General features: G+C 47.7%; 2 protein-coding genes across 3 annotated transcripts; one reads left to right on the top strand and one right to left on the bottom strand.

Moving 5' to 3' along the window:
* Window positions 1–1,292: 1,292 nt before the first annotated feature.
* UBE2A (ubiquitin conjugating enzyme E2 A) lies at window positions 1,293–10,498 on the top strand. The gene is made up of 6 exons (XM_032995928.2): window positions 1,293–1,638; window positions 1,907–1,987; window positions 2,080–2,105; window positions 7,460–7,549; window positions 8,544–8,632; window positions 9,053–10,498. The coding sequence occupies exons 1-6, from the start codon at window positions 1,595–1,597 to the stop codon at window positions 9,179–9,181; spliced, it is 459 nt and encodes a 152-aa protein (XP_032851819.1). The 5' UTR covers window positions 1,293–1,594; the 3' UTR covers window positions 9,182–10,498.
* A 2,332-nt stretch (window positions 10,499–12,830) lies between these two features.
* On the bottom strand, window positions 12,831–21,473 carry NKRF (NFKB repressing factor). Of its 2 annotated transcripts, XM_042807107.1 has the most exons (4): window positions 20,946–20,962; window positions 18,471–18,584; window positions 17,560–17,681; window positions 12,831–15,424 (listed from the first exon to the last, which is right to left on the bottom strand). In XM_042807107.1, the coding sequence occupies exons 2-4, from the start codon at window positions 18,497–18,499 to the stop codon at window positions 13,437–13,439; spliced, it is 2,139 nt and encodes a 712-aa protein (XP_042663041.1). In that variant the 5' UTR covers window positions 18,500–18,584; window positions 20,946–20,962; the 3' UTR covers window positions 12,831–13,436. The 2 variants fall into 2 exon arrangements, with proteins under 2 accessions (XP_042663041.1, XP_032852020.2); XM_032996129.2 differs by lacking the exon at window positions 18,471–18,584 and having other exon boundaries at window positions 20,946–21,473.
* Between the last annotated feature and the right edge of the window lie 203 nt (window positions 21,474–21,676).

Genomic DNA, 21,676 nt, shown 5'->3' with positions numbered 1-21,676 from the left:
GGTCGTTCCTCCTCGGAGGGGAAGCGGGAGGGCTGTCGGTGAGCACCCGAGGGACTAAAGGCTCCCGAGCCCCGGGTGGCACGATTGCGCGTTGCACGCAAAGGCCGACAGCCATAATTCAGGCCTCGAAGCATTTCACAAACAAACTGGGCCGGACTGGGCTCCGAGGTGCTCCAAACCGAGAGGAACCGGGCGGCAGTGGCACCGTTCCCCTTCACGGGAGCAGCGTCCAACTCGGCCTGTGCCCCGTCACGGCTGGCAGCGGGATGGCCCGTGCCCCGAAAGGGCTCTGAGCTCGGGCTCTGCAACGGGCACCGGGAGCTGCATAGGCTGGGGAAGAGCAGGGATGGTCAACAACAGGAGATTTTCAGTGCAGCCGTGACAGCAATATTTTTATTATTTGCTTTCGACTTCTGCAAAAGGCAGTGGGTCTTCTGTGTCTTTTTCTGAAGCCACGTCCCCGCACAGCTATGTGACATGAAGTTACAAGTGAGGATATGCTGAAAACTGGGGCCTATACAGTCTAGCCACAGCAGAAATTCTTCACTCCCAAAGGCTACTAAAAAAAAGTAGAAAAGATACTATTTTCCCTTGGAAAAAGCTCTCTGTGGAGGCAGAAAGTGTAGCATAGCAGGTTGTGCTGGTTTTGGCAGGGGTAGAGTTAATTTTCTCTACAGTAGCTGGTAGGGGGCTGTGCCGTGGATATGTGCTGAACACGGTGCCGATCGCACACGGGTGTTTTCATTCCTGCTGAGCAGCACTTCCACAGAGCCAAGGCCTTTTCTGCCTCTCACCCCACCCCACCCGCGAGTGGCTGGGGGGCACAGCTGGGACAGCTGACCCCAACTGACCCCAGGGCCATCCCACGCCATATGACGTCATGCTCAACATCTAAAGCTGGGGACTTTTGGATCGATGGCGTTTGTCTCTCCCCAAGACCGTGTTGCGGGGCCCGAGGGACGGCTGATCCCCTGCCTGCCCACGGGGAGTGGGTTCGCTTTGCTTGCGCGCGCGGCTTTCGCTTTTGTTACCGAACTGCCTTTACCTCAACCCATGATTTTTCTCACTTTTACCCTTCCGATTCCCTCCCCCACCCCACCGTGGTTTCAACCAGGACACGGCTGAAGGGGCGGGAAACTGTCGGTACCGAGAGCCGCACTCCCGCCCCCGGTCCCGCCCACCGCCCCGGGGGGGCGGGGCCAGCCGCTCAGCCCCGCCCAGCCCCACCGCCCCTCCCTCCATGACGCCACAGGCCACGTTCCACCCCCGCCCGCCGCAGCCGTTGGTACAGCCCCCCTGCCTTGGGCACCGCCCCCGCGCCGCGGTGGTAGAGGCTGGGGGCTCCGCCACATCCGGCTCCGCCCCCTCTCCCTGGGCCGTTGGTACATCCCGGGATCGCCCGGCAGCAGGCGCAGGAGTCGGTGGAATCCAGGGCTCCCCCCTTCCGTCGCCTCAGTGGTAGAGGCCGCGATCGCTCCTCTTCGTCAGCGTTGCCGTTGCCTCCATTGGAGCTCGCTGCTGCCGCCGTCGCCGTCTCTAGGCGCCCCGTTCTCCCTCTGACAGTGTATGAGTGATCTATAACCCTGAGCCCGCCATGTCCACTCCGGCCCGTAGGCGCCTCATGCGGGACTTCAAGAGGTACCGAGGCCGCCGGCTGAGGGGGAGGAGGGGGCGGCGGGCAGGAGGAGGCGGAAGGGCCCGGTTCTACCGGGGGAGGAGGGGGGCAGCACAACATGGCGGCGGGGTAGGGCGCGCTCCGCTGATTGCGTAGAGCCGGTCGACGCTGGCTGCCTTTGCGGGTTACGCTGTTTGCGCAGGGGCGTGTAGCTACCTGCCTGGGTTACGCGAAGTGCGCAGGGGCGGCCGGTGGAGGGGCCGGCGCCTCAGCCCTCCCCGTGCCCCGCAGGCTGCAGGAGGATCCCCCGGCCGGCGTGAGCGGAGCCCCCTCCGAGAACAACATCATGGTGTGGAACGCCGTAATCTTCGGGTGAGTCGGCCGGGGGCGGCGGGGGGTGTGGGGGGGTTCAGAGCTGGGCTTCACGCGGGGTAACGCTGTGCTCTGCTTCTTCCCTCCTGCAGGCCCGAGGGGACCCCTTTCGAGGACGGTAAGTGTGGCTGTGTGCGGGCCTGGGGTTTGGCGTTCTCGGGGTAAACGGCTGCAGTTTGACATGGCCTTGGTGTGTCACCGCTGTGGAGTTTGCAACAGGTGTGGGCTTGGGGATGGAGAAGGGATGTGGGTGCATACTCACCTGACCACACATCCGTATGCTGGATTTAGGTAAATTAATTTTTTTGTTTGTTTTTAATTGTACTCCAAGAAAGTGTTGTGGACTTAGATTGCTATGTTAATTTACAGAAACATATAAATTAGCTTGTTGGGGCTTGCTTGTAAGTGCTAAATCTGACTATCCGAAGCATAATTTAACGTACCATTTTAAGGATCTCCAAGCTTTTTTCTTGAACCCTGGATCACACTTTTAGGGACGCTCATAGTTGGAAAACTGTCAAAAACCTGGTATAAAACCGTTGCCATTTGTTTTGAGTTCTGCTTTTTCTGATGCTGGAAGCATTTTGTGAGTAAGTCCCAATGTGAGTCAGCTGAAGTAGGGAATGGGCTGAATGTTTGAGCAAGTTCAGAATAGATTTTTCTTTTTGGTTTTCTTTATTGGCATCTACTTCACTCCGCTACAATCAGTATCACTCACGGTTAAAGATTAAAATGACTTTTTAACTTTAAAAGCTGACTAAATAGATCCCTGTAACATACTTGTGTCCTGGTAGTTTACATCTGGCCCTGTTGTCTTTTATAGCTTTACTGATGCTGCATGAATACTTCAGCATCTTTGTGAGAACTTGTTAGACATGAAATACTGTCTAACTGAAATCAGTGATGCCTTTTTTTTTTTTTTTCAAGATACTTTCAGTGTAGGCTATAATTAATCCTGGGTCTCAGTGACTCATGACAGAAGCGTAGGAAAAATTCCTTAACTCTTATGTTGTTCTTGGCTAACTCCTTTGTCTCTGTTTATCCTTGGAGGTAACACCTGTGGGCATGCCTGTAAATTGAAGATTTTTTTTTTTTTTTTCTGTGAAGATTTTACATATTTCAAACCTAATAAAACTCCAAAGACTCCAGTTACCTTTTTTTGAATGTATTTGATTCGTTCAGAAACTTGCTATAGTAGCTGCTTCAGAAGTCTAATGTTTAGAACTTGAGTATGCTATAACATTGCGTAATAGAAGAAGTAGACTAAATCTATTCTGTTTCCTTGTCTTGTAAACCTTGGAAAAGTCTCTCTTAAACTTCCGTGAGGGTTGCTAGAGCTGCTTAGGTTCTTGGTGCACCACCACTAATAGAGCAATTCACTGTTTGGAGCAGAAAGCTGTCCCCTTGCAGTGTACTAAAACGCAGGTTGTTTCCATGTTCAGGCTCTTCCAGCTCACTGTGGGGTTAACAGATGCTGTAAGGGCTTTTTTCCATATATTTCCCTTTAGTTGCAGACTGCTTTTGAGAGCCCTGACATATTGATTTCCTCTGTGCTTTCCACTGTGGCAGCATTGTGTCTTTATCTCAAATGCTTAGGACATGTTGCACTCACAGCAGTTTGAAGTTCAAACAGATGCTTGAGACTGCTACTGCTGTCTTACAGCTTTGGTTGATCTAATAATATAATCTTGGTGTGTGATGGATTGCTCTTTTCATAGCAAAGTGTGTGTTTTCACAGTATGTGCTCAGGAAAACAGATATGTCTTGTGTTGTAGGATATGCTTATCTCCTTTTCTCTGGGACCTATCTTACATTGTGCTAGATAACAAAATACTAAGTGGTGCGTAGAGATATGGGTGTATTGGCGCCTCAGCTGTGCCTTTCTGTTAAGTGAGTAGAGTAGCACAGTTCAGATGCAGTTTAGTGCAGTGTTGGTAAGAGGGAATTCTTATTTAAGAGTATTGAACTGTTAGTTTGCGTTTGTTTTCTAACTGTGCAGGGCCTTACGACTCAAAGGTATGCTGGAGCTCTGTAATCCTTTTCATGAAGCCCTTGCAGGGCAGTGTTATTCAGAAGTGTCTTTGTATTTTTGTCTTTAGGCTCTGTCACTTCTTGATGATACTGTAAGACTTAAGATACCATAGTTCTTGTGAAAGTAGCCTGTGAAATTTGTTTTTTGGTTGAACTAGAGGTGTAATAATTTCAACATTGTGAGAATTACTGTTGTATATCCTCAATCTGGTGAGGCCCTTCTCCAGTCTCAGCTTCCGAGGTTCCTTGACTTTATCTGAACTGCAAACCTTAAGTTCAAACATGTTTGTTTACTTGCTGTGCAGCATAATGCAGCTAACAACCCTCCCTCCCCTCCGCCCCCAGACTTTAGAGAGTGTTTTCACAACTCTGCAGGCTGACTTGGCCTAGGAGCAACTACTAATTTAGATCAGCAGCATAACTTCCATCTTCTGGTTCAAGAGGGTTCGATTGCAGGTGTCTGCAGTAGGACCCCAGGGATATTTATCCTGCCCTTCGCTGTATTTCTAAGAATCTATTTGTGTGTGACATCTAAAGTGGTAGTGCTGCCATAGTGATGGAAACCCAGGCTCTCCCAGTCCTTCAGACCTGCTTCTCTGAAACTGGATGATGATATTGCTAGTGCAGGATTGCTGGCTTGGAGAGAGTTCAGTAACACAGCTGCTGTAGTACCCTGCTTTGCTGTGATTGAGCAGGAGGCTTGAACAGAGCAAGCAAGGCATTTGCCTTCTGTATGGTTTGTTCCTTGCTTACAGAGCATGGATTCTTTATCCTCAGGTGGGAGAGGAAGAGCTCGTCCCTGCTTTATGGACAGTGGAATAGAGGGGGGCTGCCCTTTCTCCTTGCAGTGGGAAGGGCCCAGCAGGAACATGGGGGTTACTCAGGCCAGTGTGCAGGTCGTGGAGAAGCTTCCCTCTTAGCCATAGTCTCACATCTTGAGATGGGAGAAACAGATCAAGAAGGTAAGTTAGTACAAGAGAGAAAAAGAGAATGATCTCCTAAGATCAGTGATGATCCTAGTATCAATAATGACAGTGAATATGATAATTCATGTTTTAAAATTGGCTGTCCAGGGTAAATTGCAAGGAATACCAGTTGAAAGCTTTAAAATTAGTGATAGAAGGGACTGGACACTGAAGGCCTCATCCTGGGCAGTGTGTGTTGTGATACCTGTTTCACCTGCATGGGCTTCCAGTGTGAGTGACCCTCGGACTTTGGTTCACTGGATCGGTGGATTTGTCCTTTAATAAAGCTCAACAAGGTGTTGCGTATCGTGGAGTTCTTTCAAAGAGCCGTTGCCACTCTGGGTCTTGACTTGGAAATTTGAGTAGGTAGATACTCCAGCTGGAAGCTGTCTAACCACTCGCTCAGATTTGTGTTAAAAGTAATGCTGTCCTGTCCCTGGTGGGACTGATAGCTTCCCTTTCGTTCAGTAGTTTTAAATGAATTCTAAGACCAAAACTGCCCGTGTTACTACTTTCTGACCATCTGATCTGTCCCCTGTGCTCCCGCTTCAGTCAGTGTTCTGGAATAGCATTCATTTTCACAAGTATGCTTGTTGAACTCTACTGTTTGATGGTTTGTGCTCAGTTTTCAGCCTACTGCTTGCTTAGTCACTCTTGCACTGGAGAAAGCGCCTGCTTTCCTACCTCATAAGGAGGCTACTGAGAATCAGAACTGGGGCAGGGAGAGCTGGGAATTTCTAAGACTTGGAATCAAATCTTTAAGCCTTTACGTCTAAAGGGCTGATACTGCTTGGGATTGTCACTGTGTAGGGAAGGAAGGGTAGCCCTGAGCTAATGGTTGCAGCAGCAGGTAGAAGTTGTTACTAACTTTCCAGTGCTGACTTTCAAACCCATCTCACATCCACCTCTGTGCCTCTGGATTAGCTGGGGTAAAGCTTGAAAGCCCCACTGCAGACTTCTGCTAATTTGAACAATGTTAATTATACTACTTTATTCCTTTCACTTTACAGTAAGGTGACATGCTGTTGGCTCTCTGTTCATGTGTTATTACGCTGCTAATAAAAATCAAACACACAAAACCTTATTTTTAGGATGTTGAGGCTTCCCACTGCTGTTCAGAAAGCTCTGAAGCATCTGTACCGTGTCTTCATGTGCCAACTGGGACGTCACAGCAACGACCTTCATTTCTTGCAACTCAACAGTATAGTTTATTTCCTTATTAAGCAAGGAGTCCCTGGGAAATACCACAGGTCCTTGTTGATGTGAAAGAAAAGGGGGTTGAAAAATCTGTTCTCTGGCTACCAGTTGTTGGCACATGCTTGGCTGGCAAACAGAGGAATAATTTAATTATATCAGTGCTGGAAAACTCCCTCTCACAGTAGGAAGCAGGAATGAGCTTTATATCTGAGGCCTTGCATTTTCATTTGGGCACTGAGTGTTGCAGGGGGGAGAAAACCTGTTACTGATATGTAAGAATGCCTTTTCAAAAAAAAGCTGATGTGTTTGTGCTGGCAGGTTGTTACAGCTGTTATTGTAAGGGACATTCCTTTTACAGGAGAGCTGTATATTTATATGAAGGTGCTTCAGATATTTCTGGGCATACTCACAAACTTCATAAACTGCCTCCCGGCCTGGCGGGTCTGAGGTGATGGCATGGTGAAGAGAAGTTTGCAGGTTTTAAGTGGGGTATGTTGAGTTTCTCAGTTACTGATCTGAATTTCTAGCAGTGTTTAGTCCCCTGGACCCATATTTATGCATCTTAGTTGACAGACTTCTTAATCTCAGATTGTCGTAGCCTGAGGAGAAGGGCTAAAATAACATGTTGGTGCGGGCTGTTAAAAAGATTGGGTTGAGACTTAACTACACAGTTTTATGTTTCTGCTTAATCATTTTTTCTCAAAGGAGGACTAGTTAGTTTGAAGTAAATGATCAGATTTTTATTTTAACGTGCACGATTTGGATGCTGCTTTCAATACTATTTTTCTACAATAAGACCCGATTACTTACAGTTGTTGATAAAAATGTATTTTCTTGAAATTTAAATCGGAAATAAGAAGGTCCTTGTCATGATAGCATATCCCAGTCTCCAGGACTTATTAAATCATGGCCTGTTAAACAGCTGGTTATAAACCAACTTGTGGTGTTTTTACAGTGCACTGGGATTAGGCTTTGTGGAAGAAAACCTCAAGGGCAGATTTATTTCCCTACACAAACCTTTTGACTGGGGTGGTGGTTTTGGCAATAAAAGTCACAGGAGATACTCTTGTACCAGTACTGACTGTCTGGGACTTGAGAGTTAATGATTAACTCCAAAGAGAGCAGAAGAATCACTGCAGGACTGAGCAATGTGTTCCATAACCAACATGCATGTATGAACACAGTAGTATCAGTTTGTGCTTGTGGCGGGATGCTAGTTATTTGTCCCTTGTGTAAATTTATTCTGAATAAAGGTTACTTATCTCTCTTTCAAATCCAGGAACTTTCAAACTTACAATAGAATTCACAGAAGAATATCCGAATAAGCCGCCTACTGTTAGATTTGTCTCTAAAATGTTTCATCCAAATGGTAAGTACTTACACAAGGCTTCTCTTTTTTTTCTCTTAGTTACATCTTGCTATAGTGCTGTAGAAGAAGGTCTATTTATTATAAAAGTTTCTACTGTCTAATAAGCTTCCAGAATTCTAGTGTGGTTTTATGTAGTTTTGGTAGGGCTGAATGGGTGAGCGGTGCTCAGGCTTGAAATGAAAGGGGCAATAAAAGGAGCCTCTTACTGTGCCATAACACCTGAAAGGTATTGATGAGATGCTCTTCTCTCTCAACTGCCTGTTGTTAAACCTTACAGAAGAATATTTTGTACTTAAATAGCAGTGTCTTGGGCTTTTGTCTATACGTGTCGCATACACCATAACGCTGCTGAATGCAGTTGTCTTTCATCACTTTACTTCCCAAAAATGCCTGTAAGAATGATACCCCTAGAAATGTAGTGCTAGTCTCCAGCTAGAGCCACTGATAGTAAGATTGTTTAATTAATCCCTTTATCGGTAATTAAAGTCTGGAGATGTATGCCTTGCCTACTGGCTTTGTGAAGAAATACTGGAAACTCTCAAATGTAGTAAGCAACCACGTGTGGGTAAAGTGCACTGAGGGAAGGTTCTTCTAAAGCTGCTGTTGGAAAGGTGACCAGACACTGACTGTTGTAGGTACTTTCTGGGGAACCTTAAGTGTAAACAGCTTTTTGCTTGTGTTCTTTATTTGCTTCACTTGTGGTAACTTAAATTTGTTTGCCTTAAAATCTATTCATGGTTTTCCACAGCAGTAGTTGTGCAATGTTGTAGAGAAGCTTGATGTTGAAGAATAAGCAGAGGTTGAATTTAAGTACCTCAGGCAGCTGTGGGTGCCAAGCTTCACCTCTTCCTACCTACAGGCGTGTTTGCTGGATTTGAGTCTGTCATATTGACTTCTGGAGTGTTTGTTAGTTTTGAGGATCAGGCAATAGTAGGAAACAACTGAGTAGCTGTACAACTTCTGTTTTAAGCCATTCTTCTTGAACTTTTTCTAGTCTATGCAGACGGTAGTATATGTCTGGATATTCTTCAGAATCGTTGGAGTCCTACTTACGATGTCTCCTCCATCTTAACATCCATACAGGTAAAAAGGGCTCTGCGTGAAAAGGCAAAATGAAATTAGGATGCTTTGACAAAACCAGCTTAGGAAACACTTTTTTTTTTTTTACCTCCTGATAGCCAGTATGGCAGCAATACCTTGATATTTGCTGAAGTATGAATACTGCCCAGCTGTGAACTGACTGGGCAGTGGCAGCAGGTGCTCACGGGAGGGACCTGTCCAGCGATTGCGCTGCTTGGGCATCGCTGTGTGGCTGCGGGTTCAGCAGCCACCTGCGCTGCTCAGAGTAAGACTGATGGCAAAAGCTTCTGGTGATTTACAGCTGGAATCATGCCCTGTGCCTAGAGTGACTGCTGCACTCTTATTAGTATGGCTAGTTTAAGGAGTATGTTGGGAAACAATGCATGCTTTCAAGTGCCTAAGAATCTTTTTTTCTTTGCACAGTCCCTATTGGATGAGCCAAACCCTAACAGTCCAGCAAACAGCCAGGCAGCTCAGCTATACCAAGAGAATAAGCGGGAATATGAAAAACGGGTTTCTGCAATAGTAGAACAGAGCTGGCGTGACTGTTGACCCAGGATGATGCAAATGAACACTCTGTTGATGAGGAAATAAACAAAGTGTCTGAGTCATCTTTTTCCTCCTAGCATTTACTTTGAAAGCAGAATAGCTGTTGTGCTGTTGCCACCCTCCCTTGCTGAAGCTTCTTCTCCTTGGACATCAGAAAGCACCCACTTTGAAGTCAGATGTTCTGTACTTGGGTTACTTGCAAAAGAGTTACTGATGCTGAATTCATTTTCTGTGGTCCCTCTCCAGTCTTAGGGCAGTATTGTGCATTTCTGTAGTGTACACTAAGCTTTTAATTGTAATTGTGTTATACACAGTGATGCTTATGTGTAGCTTGATAAAAGGGATGTTTATATACATACACATTTTTTTAACTGATATTAACTAAAGTGCTGATGTGTCCAGGCTGGTCATTTACCTCTACTATTGGTTTAGACTCCACTGCATTTGTAAGTACCGAGTGAAGAAATAACTTCTTGATTTCCTTTTGTATTGGTTTAGCACCTCCTTACTCATGGAGAAAAACCAACTCTTAAATTGGTTCCAATTCAAATATTTAGTAAGATCGTGGAATGCTAGTTACTGCTACACTTCACATGTAAGATTTATGTACGGATATACATAAATCACTCCAGTTGTGGTACTCTGATCTTTGCTTAGGCTGAGAAACAACTCTCCCCCCTTTTTTTATTTTAAAGGACATGCCTACAGAGACTGCTTCAATGTGTTTCTCTAGTCCTGTCACTGAGGCATTACTTAGACAAAACCAGGTAGAGCTGTGGTACTCTGAGCAAAGAGCTTCCACTTTAAGGAAAAGGTAAAACCTGAAGTATTCCAGCGGTGGAATTACTATTCTTCAGTGTCTTTCTCCTGCCCCTTATCTTTAGTTGAGAAAGATAAGTTCTTTGGGATCCAACTTTGCCTCGTGGAAAGTTTGAATGAAAGCTGGGGTAGGCACTTGAGTCGCTGCAGTTTCTGCTCTTTGTAGATTACTGTGTGGTTTGTGTGAGCTACTGCTGCATGCTTGAGTTAGTTTCCCTTCAGTTTTATGAAAGTATTTTTTCAACTCTGAAAAAAACATTTGTAAGTCCAGACTCACTTTTTTTGTAAGGCTAAGTTTGTACATTTGGATACAGTACCTTAAGCAGCAGTGTGGGATGAGACCTACAATTGTGTTGTCCACTGTTCCAGTGTCTTTTGTGTGCACATTGGTCTGTTAGTTGAGAAGTTTAACTTTGCACAAGTAACCCATGTAAGAAACTGTACATTTTTCAAAACCTGTAAATAAAGTGTAACCTTAGTGCTTATTGTATAAATAGGCAAGAGGTGTATAACTGTGGTTATTTTCACTGGGCCAGGAGGAGGCTGCTGTTGACCCTCCCAGCAGGAGTGTGAGGTGCTGCCTGCCCTCGGCTGTACCTGTTGTGCTGGGGCAGGGCGGGTGCCCCTCAGCCCTGCAGGCAGCAGGAGGCAGAAAGGAGGAAACAGAGGCCAGGATCAACTGGCAGAGACCCCAGTTCTTGGCGCAAAAAAAAGCACTTGTAGGAAGCTCAGCACTAGGTCCTGCCTATGGGTGAACTGTTGACAAAAAAACAGCCTCTGAGTTAGTTACAGCAAAGTTGTGGGCTCAGTAATGAATTGATAAAGGAATAATTTATTTTTGTCCTGTCTTAGGAGGGGGAGAACAGGATTAAAATGACTGACCAATAACTGCTGCTTTGCTCTGCAATTAAGACAGAAGGTGCCAGGCTGTGACAACAGCTTACACCCCTGAACAGACCTTTCTGCTTACATAGCACAGCCTTTTACCACTGGAATCCTACCAACGTTGTACTTGCTCGGTTTCCCTAAGGGCAGAGTCTTACCTGGGCCCTGCCAAGGGCTAGAGCTGCCGGCCCCGCAGGCATGGAGGGAGAGGGCAGGACAGCGAGTTTTTCTCAAGCATTCCTGTCAGAGCCAGTCAAGCAACACCCACCTTATTCCTACCCACTGTTAGTGGAAAAAAAAAAAAGCACTGGAAAACACTGACACCAACCAAGAGTCCCTTAACCCCTGCCCCAGCTGTAACAATTCCTACAAGCTGTTGCAAGCAGGACCCCTTGTGAACCAGCCAGGTCATTCTAACAGCACAGAAGCCACTGCATCAGTCCCTCCAATTTGTATTTGTCTTGCTAGTCACTAAATAAAAAATAAATGGAGTGGACTCTTAAGGCAGCCAGAAACAGGAGCAGCATGGAGCTATGGGGGGGAAAAAAAATAATCTCACCTTTACACCCCTCTTAGGTAAGGCCTTCTGATGCACTAACTGAATTTTAAACCACGCCTCAGCTCTCCAGCAAGGTGACAGCACTAGAAACACATCGGCCACAGAGAGGCTGGAATGTCTTTAGCTCCAACAGGTACCAGCCACTGCCAGAACCGGGAGGCAGCAGCCCCGGTGGAGGCACCAGCAGGCTTTGAAGAGCTGCTGCACAGCCAAGGCAGGGAGGGGAAGCTGCATTCCTGCTTGCAGGAATATCTGCCTAGAAAATACCAGGCTGCTTCCACTCCTACATCACCATCTGCTAGAGCCCAGCCTTCTCAAGAGCATAACTAGAAGTAGAAAGAGGGAATAATGCACACACACAAAAAAAAAAAAAAAAACACACAAACCCCAAAACAGCCCAATGTACTTTCAGAATTAACGGCTAGATTATTTTTCTACAAAGACAGCAACAGCATGTTTTGATTTCAGAAGTCCAAGCTAGAAGCTGGGCTGCAGCCATCCAGGCAAAGAGAGGATCAACACTCGCTCTCTTCCTGATCCAGTCTTACCTGCCAGGGCAGCCTCTTCCTTTTCACATTGTGGGGATGAAAACACCTCTAACTGCACATCACCAGGGTATTCTGCTTCATCCGTAGCGGTCAGTCACCCTCTCCTCAGCACTGAGAGTATTTAAAAAGAAAACACAGGAGGTGGGGAAAAAAAGCTAGAGGATGATGTAAAAAGATGGAGAGGCAAATACAGGCAGCAGAAAAAACAAAAGTGATAGCCGAGATGCAAGGCGACAGAACAGACAAAAAAAATATTTCATTAGGTCTGGCTTTGCGCTAAAGAATCACCGGCAGGCTGCACCGGCAACAGAAAAACCCCGCGTCTCTAGGCACATCTCTTGGCTCCTCCAGGGTCAACTCCCAACCTCTACGTTTTCCAAGGCCGAAGCGAGCGTTCCTCCACGGCGCTCTGCCCTCCTGGGTCCTGCCAGGGCCCCGCCGGGGGCTCGGAGCTGCTCCCCCCGCCCGGAGAGACGCCGCACTCACACCACAGGCCACAGCAACACCACAACGTTTACTTGTGAATCGCCCCGACATAGACAAGCACGGGTACAGTAATGGAGCACAGAAATAATTAGGCACAGAGTTGATTTTGCTCAGGATGAAAGACCTTATATTACAAGTAAAAAAATAAGTTATATAACAGTCCCCACAAGCTACACGAGCATCTTTGAGCGTGGGCTCTGCGTTCACCTCCAGTTTTTCTATTTCACACTTCACCATGGTATTTGCACATGTCAAGCAGAGCTCCAAGGTAAAAATGCACTGGCATTATCCCAGTCCGACACACTGACGATTAAGGTGCTTTCAGTAACTCTCAGTATGGGCAACTCAACAGAAATCTGTGAATAAAACTGTATTGTTAAACAGCTTAAGGACATCCTTTTACATACATACACAGCAGAGACAAGACCTCTCTATGTCTCAAGAATAAATGCAGTTTTCACACATTATTTCTTTAATACAAAGTGTGACAAATCCTGTTTTTTTCCAGAAATAAAGTTTTATTTTGTCATTAATACCAACTTTACATACAGGTTTTTTCCTCCAGACTGCATTTCCTTTGCTTTTTATTATTTTTTTTTTTTTTAAAAAAAGGCATTTTTTTTTTTCCTTCCTTGGTCAAGAAGAATAAGGGAACTATAATTTTAAATGATGTCAAATTCCTTCTCATTGGACGTGTTTTTGCTATTACAAAACTATTAAAATGTGAAGGAACAAGTAATATCAAAGACACATACAGTAACAGCACTACTGCTTTTGGGTTGTGCTAATATACTTGAACAGAACTTGGTCAGTTCTAAACGCCTAACAACATTTTAGAAATTATATTAACGAAGTAAAAGACTTGAGCGTTAATATAACCCACAACAAGAAAAATGCAGCATCTCTTTCTTTAATCGGGTATCTGGGAAGCTCAGTCTCTGGTGCAGTGGGACACCCGACCTCAGTTTGCCTGAGGCATAATAAGCTCGTAATGCCCGACCTGCCCCTCCTGCTTCAGCTGGTCCAGCAGATCCTCCTTGCGCCGCTTCCTGCTTACCACCAAGTATCTGTTGTGCCCCTGCCCATGAGATTTACTTTTGAGCCCGTATTTTTGGGCGATCTGATGTATCTGCTTCCGCTCTTCCATGGTCAGTTCTCTAGAGAAAGTCAAGTCAATGTGACTTTCTGAGCGTGCATAGTTTCGAATGATCTCTTCAATATCTCTTTTTGCGATTTTGTTCACCCTTTCCACATCAAGCCCAAGTCCTTCCCTTTTAAACTGCTCCTTTACTGAAATAGGCTCTCTAATTCCTTCACCATCTTTCCCTAGGCCACCACCTGTCCAGCCCATCTTTCTTAAAATTTGATTCCCAATGTTGTCTTCTTTGATCTTCTGTTTGAAAGCCTCTTCTGCCGATCGACCCCGAATCTCATTTCTGGAGATGACATCTTCAACAGTGCCTTTCTTCAGGTTATTAACAACAGTTGGCTGAGTCTTTTTGAGGATTTTCACGGCTTCCTCTGCTGCCTCATGCTTGACAGATTTCTTCAATCCAACTGCTTCTGCGATGAATTCATCTTCAAGCATCACCTTGCACTTCCACCGCATACCAGTCATCCTCTCAAAGACATACTCCACTGTCATCTTGTTGAACTGGGCAGTGTCGTTCAGCGTACACACTGGGTTACTGGAGTTCTCATAAACCACGAGGTCCTTCAGGTCCTTCTTCCTCCCGGAGCCCCGCGACGAGCAGCCCACCTTCTGAACCTGCGTCACTTTGATGGCAGTTATATTTGACTGCATCTTCTGCAGAATTTTCAGTGCCTCCTCAGCCGCTGCGTGCTTGCTGGTCTTTTTAGTGCCAAATCCCTCAGCCAGGCAGTGATCTTGTAGATACACTTGACAGCGCCACGAGCGGTTGGGCATTAATTCGTATTTATATTCAACAGACATTTTGTTATATGAGGCAGAATTGTTAAGTATTCCTATTGCATCGCTGGCATTCTCCGTCAGGACAAAACTAGTCCAGTGTTTGTTGGTATTAGTGGAACCTTTCACAGATTCAGTACCAGGCTGCATCGGGACACAGTCCCTGTTGGCAACTACAAACTCCTCATGAGGTTTGAGAGCAGGAGGGAAATCTGGGCGACTCACCCCTGCCTCGCACACCACCAAGTCTTCGTGATAAGTGTGCCTGAACTTCCGCTGAACAACTCTGACTTCCACAGACTTCTTCAGCAGCTTGACTGCCAGCTCCGCGGCTCGATCTCTGGATCCGTTCTTGCTGCCAGCGTAACCGGTGGCCAGGTAGACATTCTGACATCGCACTTCACAAGCAAAGCCATCTGTTAGAAGCTTCTTGCTCTTGGGGAGGTCAGCAGGGGCGATTTCTTTCAGAGGAACATAAATATATTCAGGATTTGTCTTGCATGCCTGAATTGAACGCGTCAAAAGATACGTAAAGTTAATTTTATCAGTCCCAGTGTTTGCATCTGGGTTAGCAAGATTTTTCCAGATGGCTGCTGACAGTTTCTCAATAAAACTCTGCTTCAGCATTATAGCTGACGGAGGGAAAGTCTCTGATGCAGACTGCACAGCTGAAGGAGAAACAGAAACCTGCAACACACTGCTTGTGGCAGAGTCCACGCTATTCACAGCCTTCTTGGCTGCTGCTGCCTGGCCTGCAAAGCCAAACCCAGCTGAGTCGGAGAACTGGGGATCCACCTCCTGTACACTCACAAAAGAATTTGTACAGTTTTCAGGTGGCTGCACTATGCTGTTGCTATTTGCCTCCTGGTTCACCTCCTGCATTTGGTTATCCAGAGAATCTTCCTTCTTGTCGCCCTTCTCAGCACTGGTGACAAAGTGTATGGGTTCAAAACGTGGTCTCACCCGGAACCTGGGGACCATCTTCTTGGGCGGCTCAGAAACCCCTTCCAGCTCTGGACCTAGGGGGTGGAAGAAAATGACAAGATTACCAATACGTACTATGACAGGGAGGCAATATTTTCACAGTGATCTCCAGGAGAAGCCTGCAGGCTCTGAACACAGGATTCCCACTCCTTAGCCACAAACCAAAAGTTTTCCATTCACAACTGATAAGTAAGACCATTCATTCTTGTGCAGGTCACTCCAGTGGTATTTCCAGCTCCACAACTACCATACAGAAATCTCTACATATTTAGTTACATGGATTTTTAGGTCCAAATCACTTGCTCTACTCCCCACCATTGCCCACTGAACCTATTCTGTCATTTCTGAAGTTAATCCATTCAAAGCTACTAAAACAAGTAAAAACTTCGGCCAGCAAGGCAGAACACCAGGGCAGGACTAGAGCCTCAGCTCTGACTCTGCCGCAAGGTTGCAGGATGATCTCAGATAAACTACTTTATCTTCAGGTCTTCTCATCTGATGGAGGCACAGTGATACTGAGCCATCCTCCTTTCCAAAACACGCAGGGCTCTTAATAACTGCGTTAATAGCCTATTTTCTGTAAATATAAGTACCCTTGGCTAAAAGACACCAAACATGGAGGAATCTGCCCGAGCTTCAGGCAACAGCTGCAGTAGCTGGGGGGGACCCATTACACGTCACTGTTAGACCTCTTGTTTCTTAACCAGAGAAATGCAAATGAGGAAGAATATCCTGATATGCAGAGCTACTGTAGAAAATGAGAATCAAACAACTGATAAGCAAGTACGTTACACCTAAAAGATGGTTATACAAGACTTCTCCTGTGAATTTAGCCCCCACACGCTAAAGTGGTACACGTGTGTAATTTCATCAGAGGAGCAAAAAGCCACCTCAGCACCTTGGAATGAGCTGCCTAATCCAATGCCAATGTGTGTGATCGTAATATAGGTCAGGCAACACATCTGTCTAGGCATCACACCACCAGAGTGTATTTATCATAGCCTAGTTCACTGCAGATGAAAAAAACACTTCACATACAGCATAATCAGGCCTTCATATTTAAATCAAGTAACAAAGCTCTCACACATGCGTTAAATCCTTCAGTTGTCAGTTTTGATGAATTATGGCAAGGTTTAAATTTTTCGCTCGGTGTTTGACGATTGCACTGCAGCAGCATCTAAAGGCTCTCACCAGCAAAACAGCTCTTCGTGCCGTCTGTGCAACATGCAATAGAGACCCCTTCCCCTCAGAGCTGCTGCCTGAGAGACAGACAAAACATGGGAGAAAAGTAGTATTTTTCTCAGTTTTGTAGCTGGCCCACGGAAGCACAGAAAGATTGCTGAGTGTCAAAGCAAAGGAATAAACTCTGGCAGAGCTAGGGATTACACCCAAGCCCAGGAGTCCTCTGCTGTTTGACCATTAGTGCTTTAAACAGCCAAACCACTGACTGACCCTGTCTCACAAAGCAAGGGCCTGCCTGCTCGCATCCACCACCTGCACCCATGAACGATTCCCCCGGCCCTCGCTCCGGAGAGAGTGCAGGGAGCTCTGAAGGTGCTGGAGAGGAGCCCGTGGATGGAGCCACTGAACTGCCAAGCCCTCTCTGCCTGCTGCATTTCCTCCACGGGAAAAAGCTACAGCTGGAACACGGACCCCTGAGACCATGGGACTGACGTACGCAGGACTCTTCCAGGCCCAGTAGGGAAGAAAGACAGTTAACACCACCACCACCCCCCAATGCTCCAGGCAGGCTGTAACCCAAAATCAACAAGCTGGACACCACATCTCCATGCACATATACAATCCCTTCTCAGGTCAGAACATCACCCCTCACCACAGTGAAGAAGGGCAGACAAATATTTCATTACATGGATTCAATTCCCTAACACTACCACTAGGGAAAAATCAACTGTCTGGTAATTTCAATGAAAAATGGTATTTTCTTAATCAAAAAGAGAACTCTGCATGAATTATGTACACCCCACAATATGGCAGAGGAGGGGAAACGCTGCAGTCTGGCAGAGTACATCATGGTCGTTTCTCTTCAGTTTGCTGTGCTGGCTCTCGGACGCGGCCCCGAGGCACGCTGCTCTCCCCACGCACCCACTAATGCCCACCCAACAGTGACAGGGAAGGGCACGTCCTTTGGCACACGGGCAGATATACTCACTGTCACATGGAGAGTGGTATCTTTTTAGCTTCCTGCTAGGGACCAACTCGTACGTCCTCATTTCACCGATATCGATGCCTTCAGCCATCTTGAGTACCTTCTCCATGACCTGCAAGCCGTATCTGTGTGGGTTCAACAGCAAACCCCTTTAGAATTGGTACCACAGGGGCAACACACACACATGCACACACAAGCTTTTATTAAGCAAAACCAGAACTAAAGCAGCCTAAGACATAGTACCTGGTGCACAGGAGACGCTCCCCCTGATTTTGCTGGAGTATTAACACAGGACCTTACCAGCAGCCCCGTGCCGTAGCTAGCTCAGTGCTAACACCTGGCTAAGTGAACCTACTTGTGAATAACAAACTGTGCAGCCACCAAATGGACAGTGCCTTAAACTTAAATGTAAATACATGATCTGTCTAAATATAACATCTGGCAGAGCTACTAGGAACACTAAGGAACCCAGGGGTGTGGAGAAGGACGAGTCCCCGTGGGCATCACAGCTTCAGCGACCTAGGCACAGGAGCAACTGACTGGCACTGAAGTCTTGTCTGGGTCAGCAGCCACAGACTGCACGTCACCAATACTGAAATTGGGGCTGTCAGATGACAAAGGCACTGCTCAGCCCTTATCGACCGCTCTGTAAAAAGCCATACTAATTTCTAGCTTGGTAGCTGTAACTGAAACAATTTGAATCCCTGAGCCACGACAGCAGTGACGTGGCTGCAACCAGCTCTGTGCAAACCCTGACCCTGCTGCAGCACGCTCGCAGTTCCACACGCACTGTACAACCCCATTCCTCTTGGCTTCAGATCCCTGACCAGCTAAGTTTTCCATTGCTCTGGGGATCTGTCACATGTTTTAAAGCCATCTGTACGCTGAAGCTGAACAAGAAAAAAATCCCAAACCTTTCTAACCAAGGAGAACCTACAAACATGGCCTGAAATTAGACTCTGACAGCTTTGCACTGTGGTTCAGAAAGGAGAAAAGGCAGTCTTGCACCTGTTCCATGGTGTCCTCACCTGCAAAGGTCAAAAAGCATCAGGTCACTGCCCATGGACAGAGTCCACGGCCATCCCAGTAATTTGCACCAGCTTTTAAATACTACTGTTCTGAGGGCTCTGGAAATCTACTCACTCTCCACTCAAGAAATGCCTTTCCTGGTCCTGATGCAGAGGGCCAGGCAGAAGTTAGATCTACCAAAAACACACCCCCACACACCTCTCTTACAGGGAGAATACGCTCTCTGTGATGGCAACATGGACAATGCCCTTTTACAGCAGGGTGCAAAAACAGTGTTAGATTTGACACGTGCGCATCACTCTTCTTCACAAAGGATGGAGATGTTTGGGGCTCATATTTCTGCCCAGGAGAAGACCAGCCAGTCCCAACGTGTTTGTCAAACCTGGCCTTAGAAATCTCAAGTTGTGAAGACTATATATGGAGGCAGAGGAATCCCAGGCCTCCAAGACCTAACCAAAGACTCTCTGGCATGACAAATACATTACCTCTTATCCTGACCCCAGTAGCTCTGGAGCATAACGCTTCCCCCCCGTCCTCCATTTTGCAGCCATCTTTAACATATCTGAGAACACATGCATCTTCTCTTATCCACCTCTAGACTAAATGAACCCTGTTGCTTAACCGCTTCCTCACAGACCATGTTTTCTAAGCCTTCTGGACATTTTCCAGATCGTCCCCCAGCAGAACACTCCCTCGGATTTCATCAGCAAAGACTGGGATTTGTAATTACTCTGACTAACAGGTTGTCTTCAGCTAGCAAGTGATCGATGTTAAAAAAACAAAACAAAACCAACCCCCCAAAAAACCAGCCAAACAAAAAACCCCAACCTGAATCCAACCAACAAACTTTAGAGAAAAAAACAAAAATCCCCTAAACTTTGAAGTTATTCACTTGATACAGCAACAACAGCTCTTCCCAAGCAGCAAAAGGCAGTTCCAGAGAAAGCTATGGATCCCCTCCCTTCCCCAGACAACTCCAAGTAAAGGTGCCAAATGCTCTTCATCAGCGCAGCGTGTTCACCGTGCCCCTGCAGTGTCTTCATGTCCGTGCACAACACAAGCTTTAGGGAAACATCCTCAGTGATAATGGCTCCGCACAGCATCATGCCTAAATCTATTGCTCATGTCTTCCCTGAATGTTGCAGGTAGAGATGTTCAACAGGGAAAGTATGTGCATTAACAGGCTTAAACTGCGTAATTTTTTACGATTTGAGATCTTGCCACATAGTTTTTCACTTCTGTTATCAGCACCCCGTATTGTTGCATTGATTCCCAAAAGCACTATCACAAAGAAGGCCCTCCATTAAGACAGCACATAAACACATTAAGATGAGCTAATGGACTAAAAAGATTCTATCTTAAAAAGATATGCTCAATTTTAACATGTTTCTCAAGCTTGGAATTTGAAGCTGTTTTAAAACTATGTTCAATGCTGGTACTTGCAGAGAACAGTTTAGTACTTGGACCAGAAAGAAATAAGAAACAATGCAGATCTACATTTAAAGATGTTGACTTGATGCTGTACAAATGACACAAAATATTCCCCAACAAGGCTTTGGGATAGTAACATTAATAGAAGTCTAACTATATGCCACTTGGTGTTTACAAGCTCCTCTGTCACTGCACAATTTGCTGAAGTTAGTCGTTAAGCAGTTGCTTCTGTCTTTAAAGCCTTGCGTCCAGTTAAAAATAATCACAACATCAGAAGTGTCAGTCAGGACGTGGGTGAGACGTTTCCACAGTTCTCCACAACCTTACTAATTACAGTACAGTGGTTTCTGCATATTAACAGTAATCCTGATGAAGGGAAACCTCTTCCACTCACCAGGCCTACTTCTTTCTGAAAAACGGAGCTTTAAGGAGATTGCATGGGCTGGTTTATCCTTAGAGGAATACTTCTCAGTTAAATTACAAAGCACAATGACACAGGCTTAACAAGTCCTCGGGGGTGGTACATCAAAAACTACTTTCAAAACACATATATACTTTTCCAGTTCCTTGCTCCCCTCCGCATACCTGCACATTCGATCAAAAAAACCCGCCCAGGGACCGAAGTTCTCTCGCACTGGTCCCTTCCATTCCGGATCTTTTGGGGTTACTTTTTAAAAGGTAGTCGCGGCCGAGGCTCAGCCGAGCGGCACCGGGCCGGGAGCCCCAGGGAACGGGGCGGCCGGGAGGAGCGGCCGGAGGGAGCCGGAGCGACTTTCTCCTCCTGCACCCGGCTGACAGGCCGCGGCCCTCGCCCGGCAGCCAGCGCCGGGCTCCGGCAGCCAGCGGGGCCGAGTGCCCGGGGCCCGCGGCGGGGCCTTCCCCGCCCCAGCACGGCTGCCCGGTGCTGCGGGTGTCCTGCCGGGCCTCACCTGCAGCCCATGAAGACGTGGTTGGTCCAGAGGACGGAGAGCGAGAGGAGCTGGTCGATGGCGGCGCCGGGGTAGCCGTGGAGGTGGCGGAGGATGAAGCGGCGGCGCAGCCCCCATTGCCGCTCGGTCTCGTTGTACTGCCGCCACTGCTCCAGCACCGACTCGGGCACCCGCTCCGGCTCCGGCGGCGGCATGGCGGGCGACGGGCAATCCTGCGACGCCCAGGGGCCGTCCCGGCCGGTGGGGGCTGAGCCGCCGGGCACAGGCGCGCACGGCGGCGGAAGCGGCCCGGGTGTACCGGAGGGGACCAGGCCCCACGTGCGGACCAGGCCGCGGCTCGCTGTGGGCCGCCGGGGAGCGCCGGCACGGCCCGGCCCGGCCCGGCCTCAGCCCCGCTCCCCGACCCGGCCCCGGTCCCGGCCCCGGACCCGACCCGCCGTGCTCCCGCCGGTGCCGGTGCAGCGCGAGCTCTCCCCTCAGTCGCGCGGAGCGCCCCGGCCGGCGCCGCGTCACGTGGCCTCTCGTCACGAGCGCGCGAGACGCCGCGAGAAGCGGCCGGCCAGCTGCCTCGGCTCCCTCGCGCCCCCTGGCGGCGGCCATGGGCGGGGCCCGGGGCGCGGCCTGAGGCGGGGCGGGGCTTGAGCGGGGCGGGGCGGGGCGGGGCGGGGGCTGGGGCGCAGCCCGCCGGGCGGCGGCGGTGCCGGAGCCGCGGCCGTGGCCTCCGGGGACGG

Source organism: Tyto alba, unplaced genomic scaffold (assembly GCF_018691265.1).
Source record: "Tyto alba isolate M040663 unplaced genomic scaffold, T.alba_DEE_v4.0 Super-Scaffold_5, whole genome shotgun sequence".
Lineage (NCBI taxonomy): Eukaryota > Metazoa > Chordata > Aves > Strigiformes > Tytonidae > Tyto > Tyto alba.
This window is presented reverse-complemented; position numbering and strand designations above follow the sequence as displayed.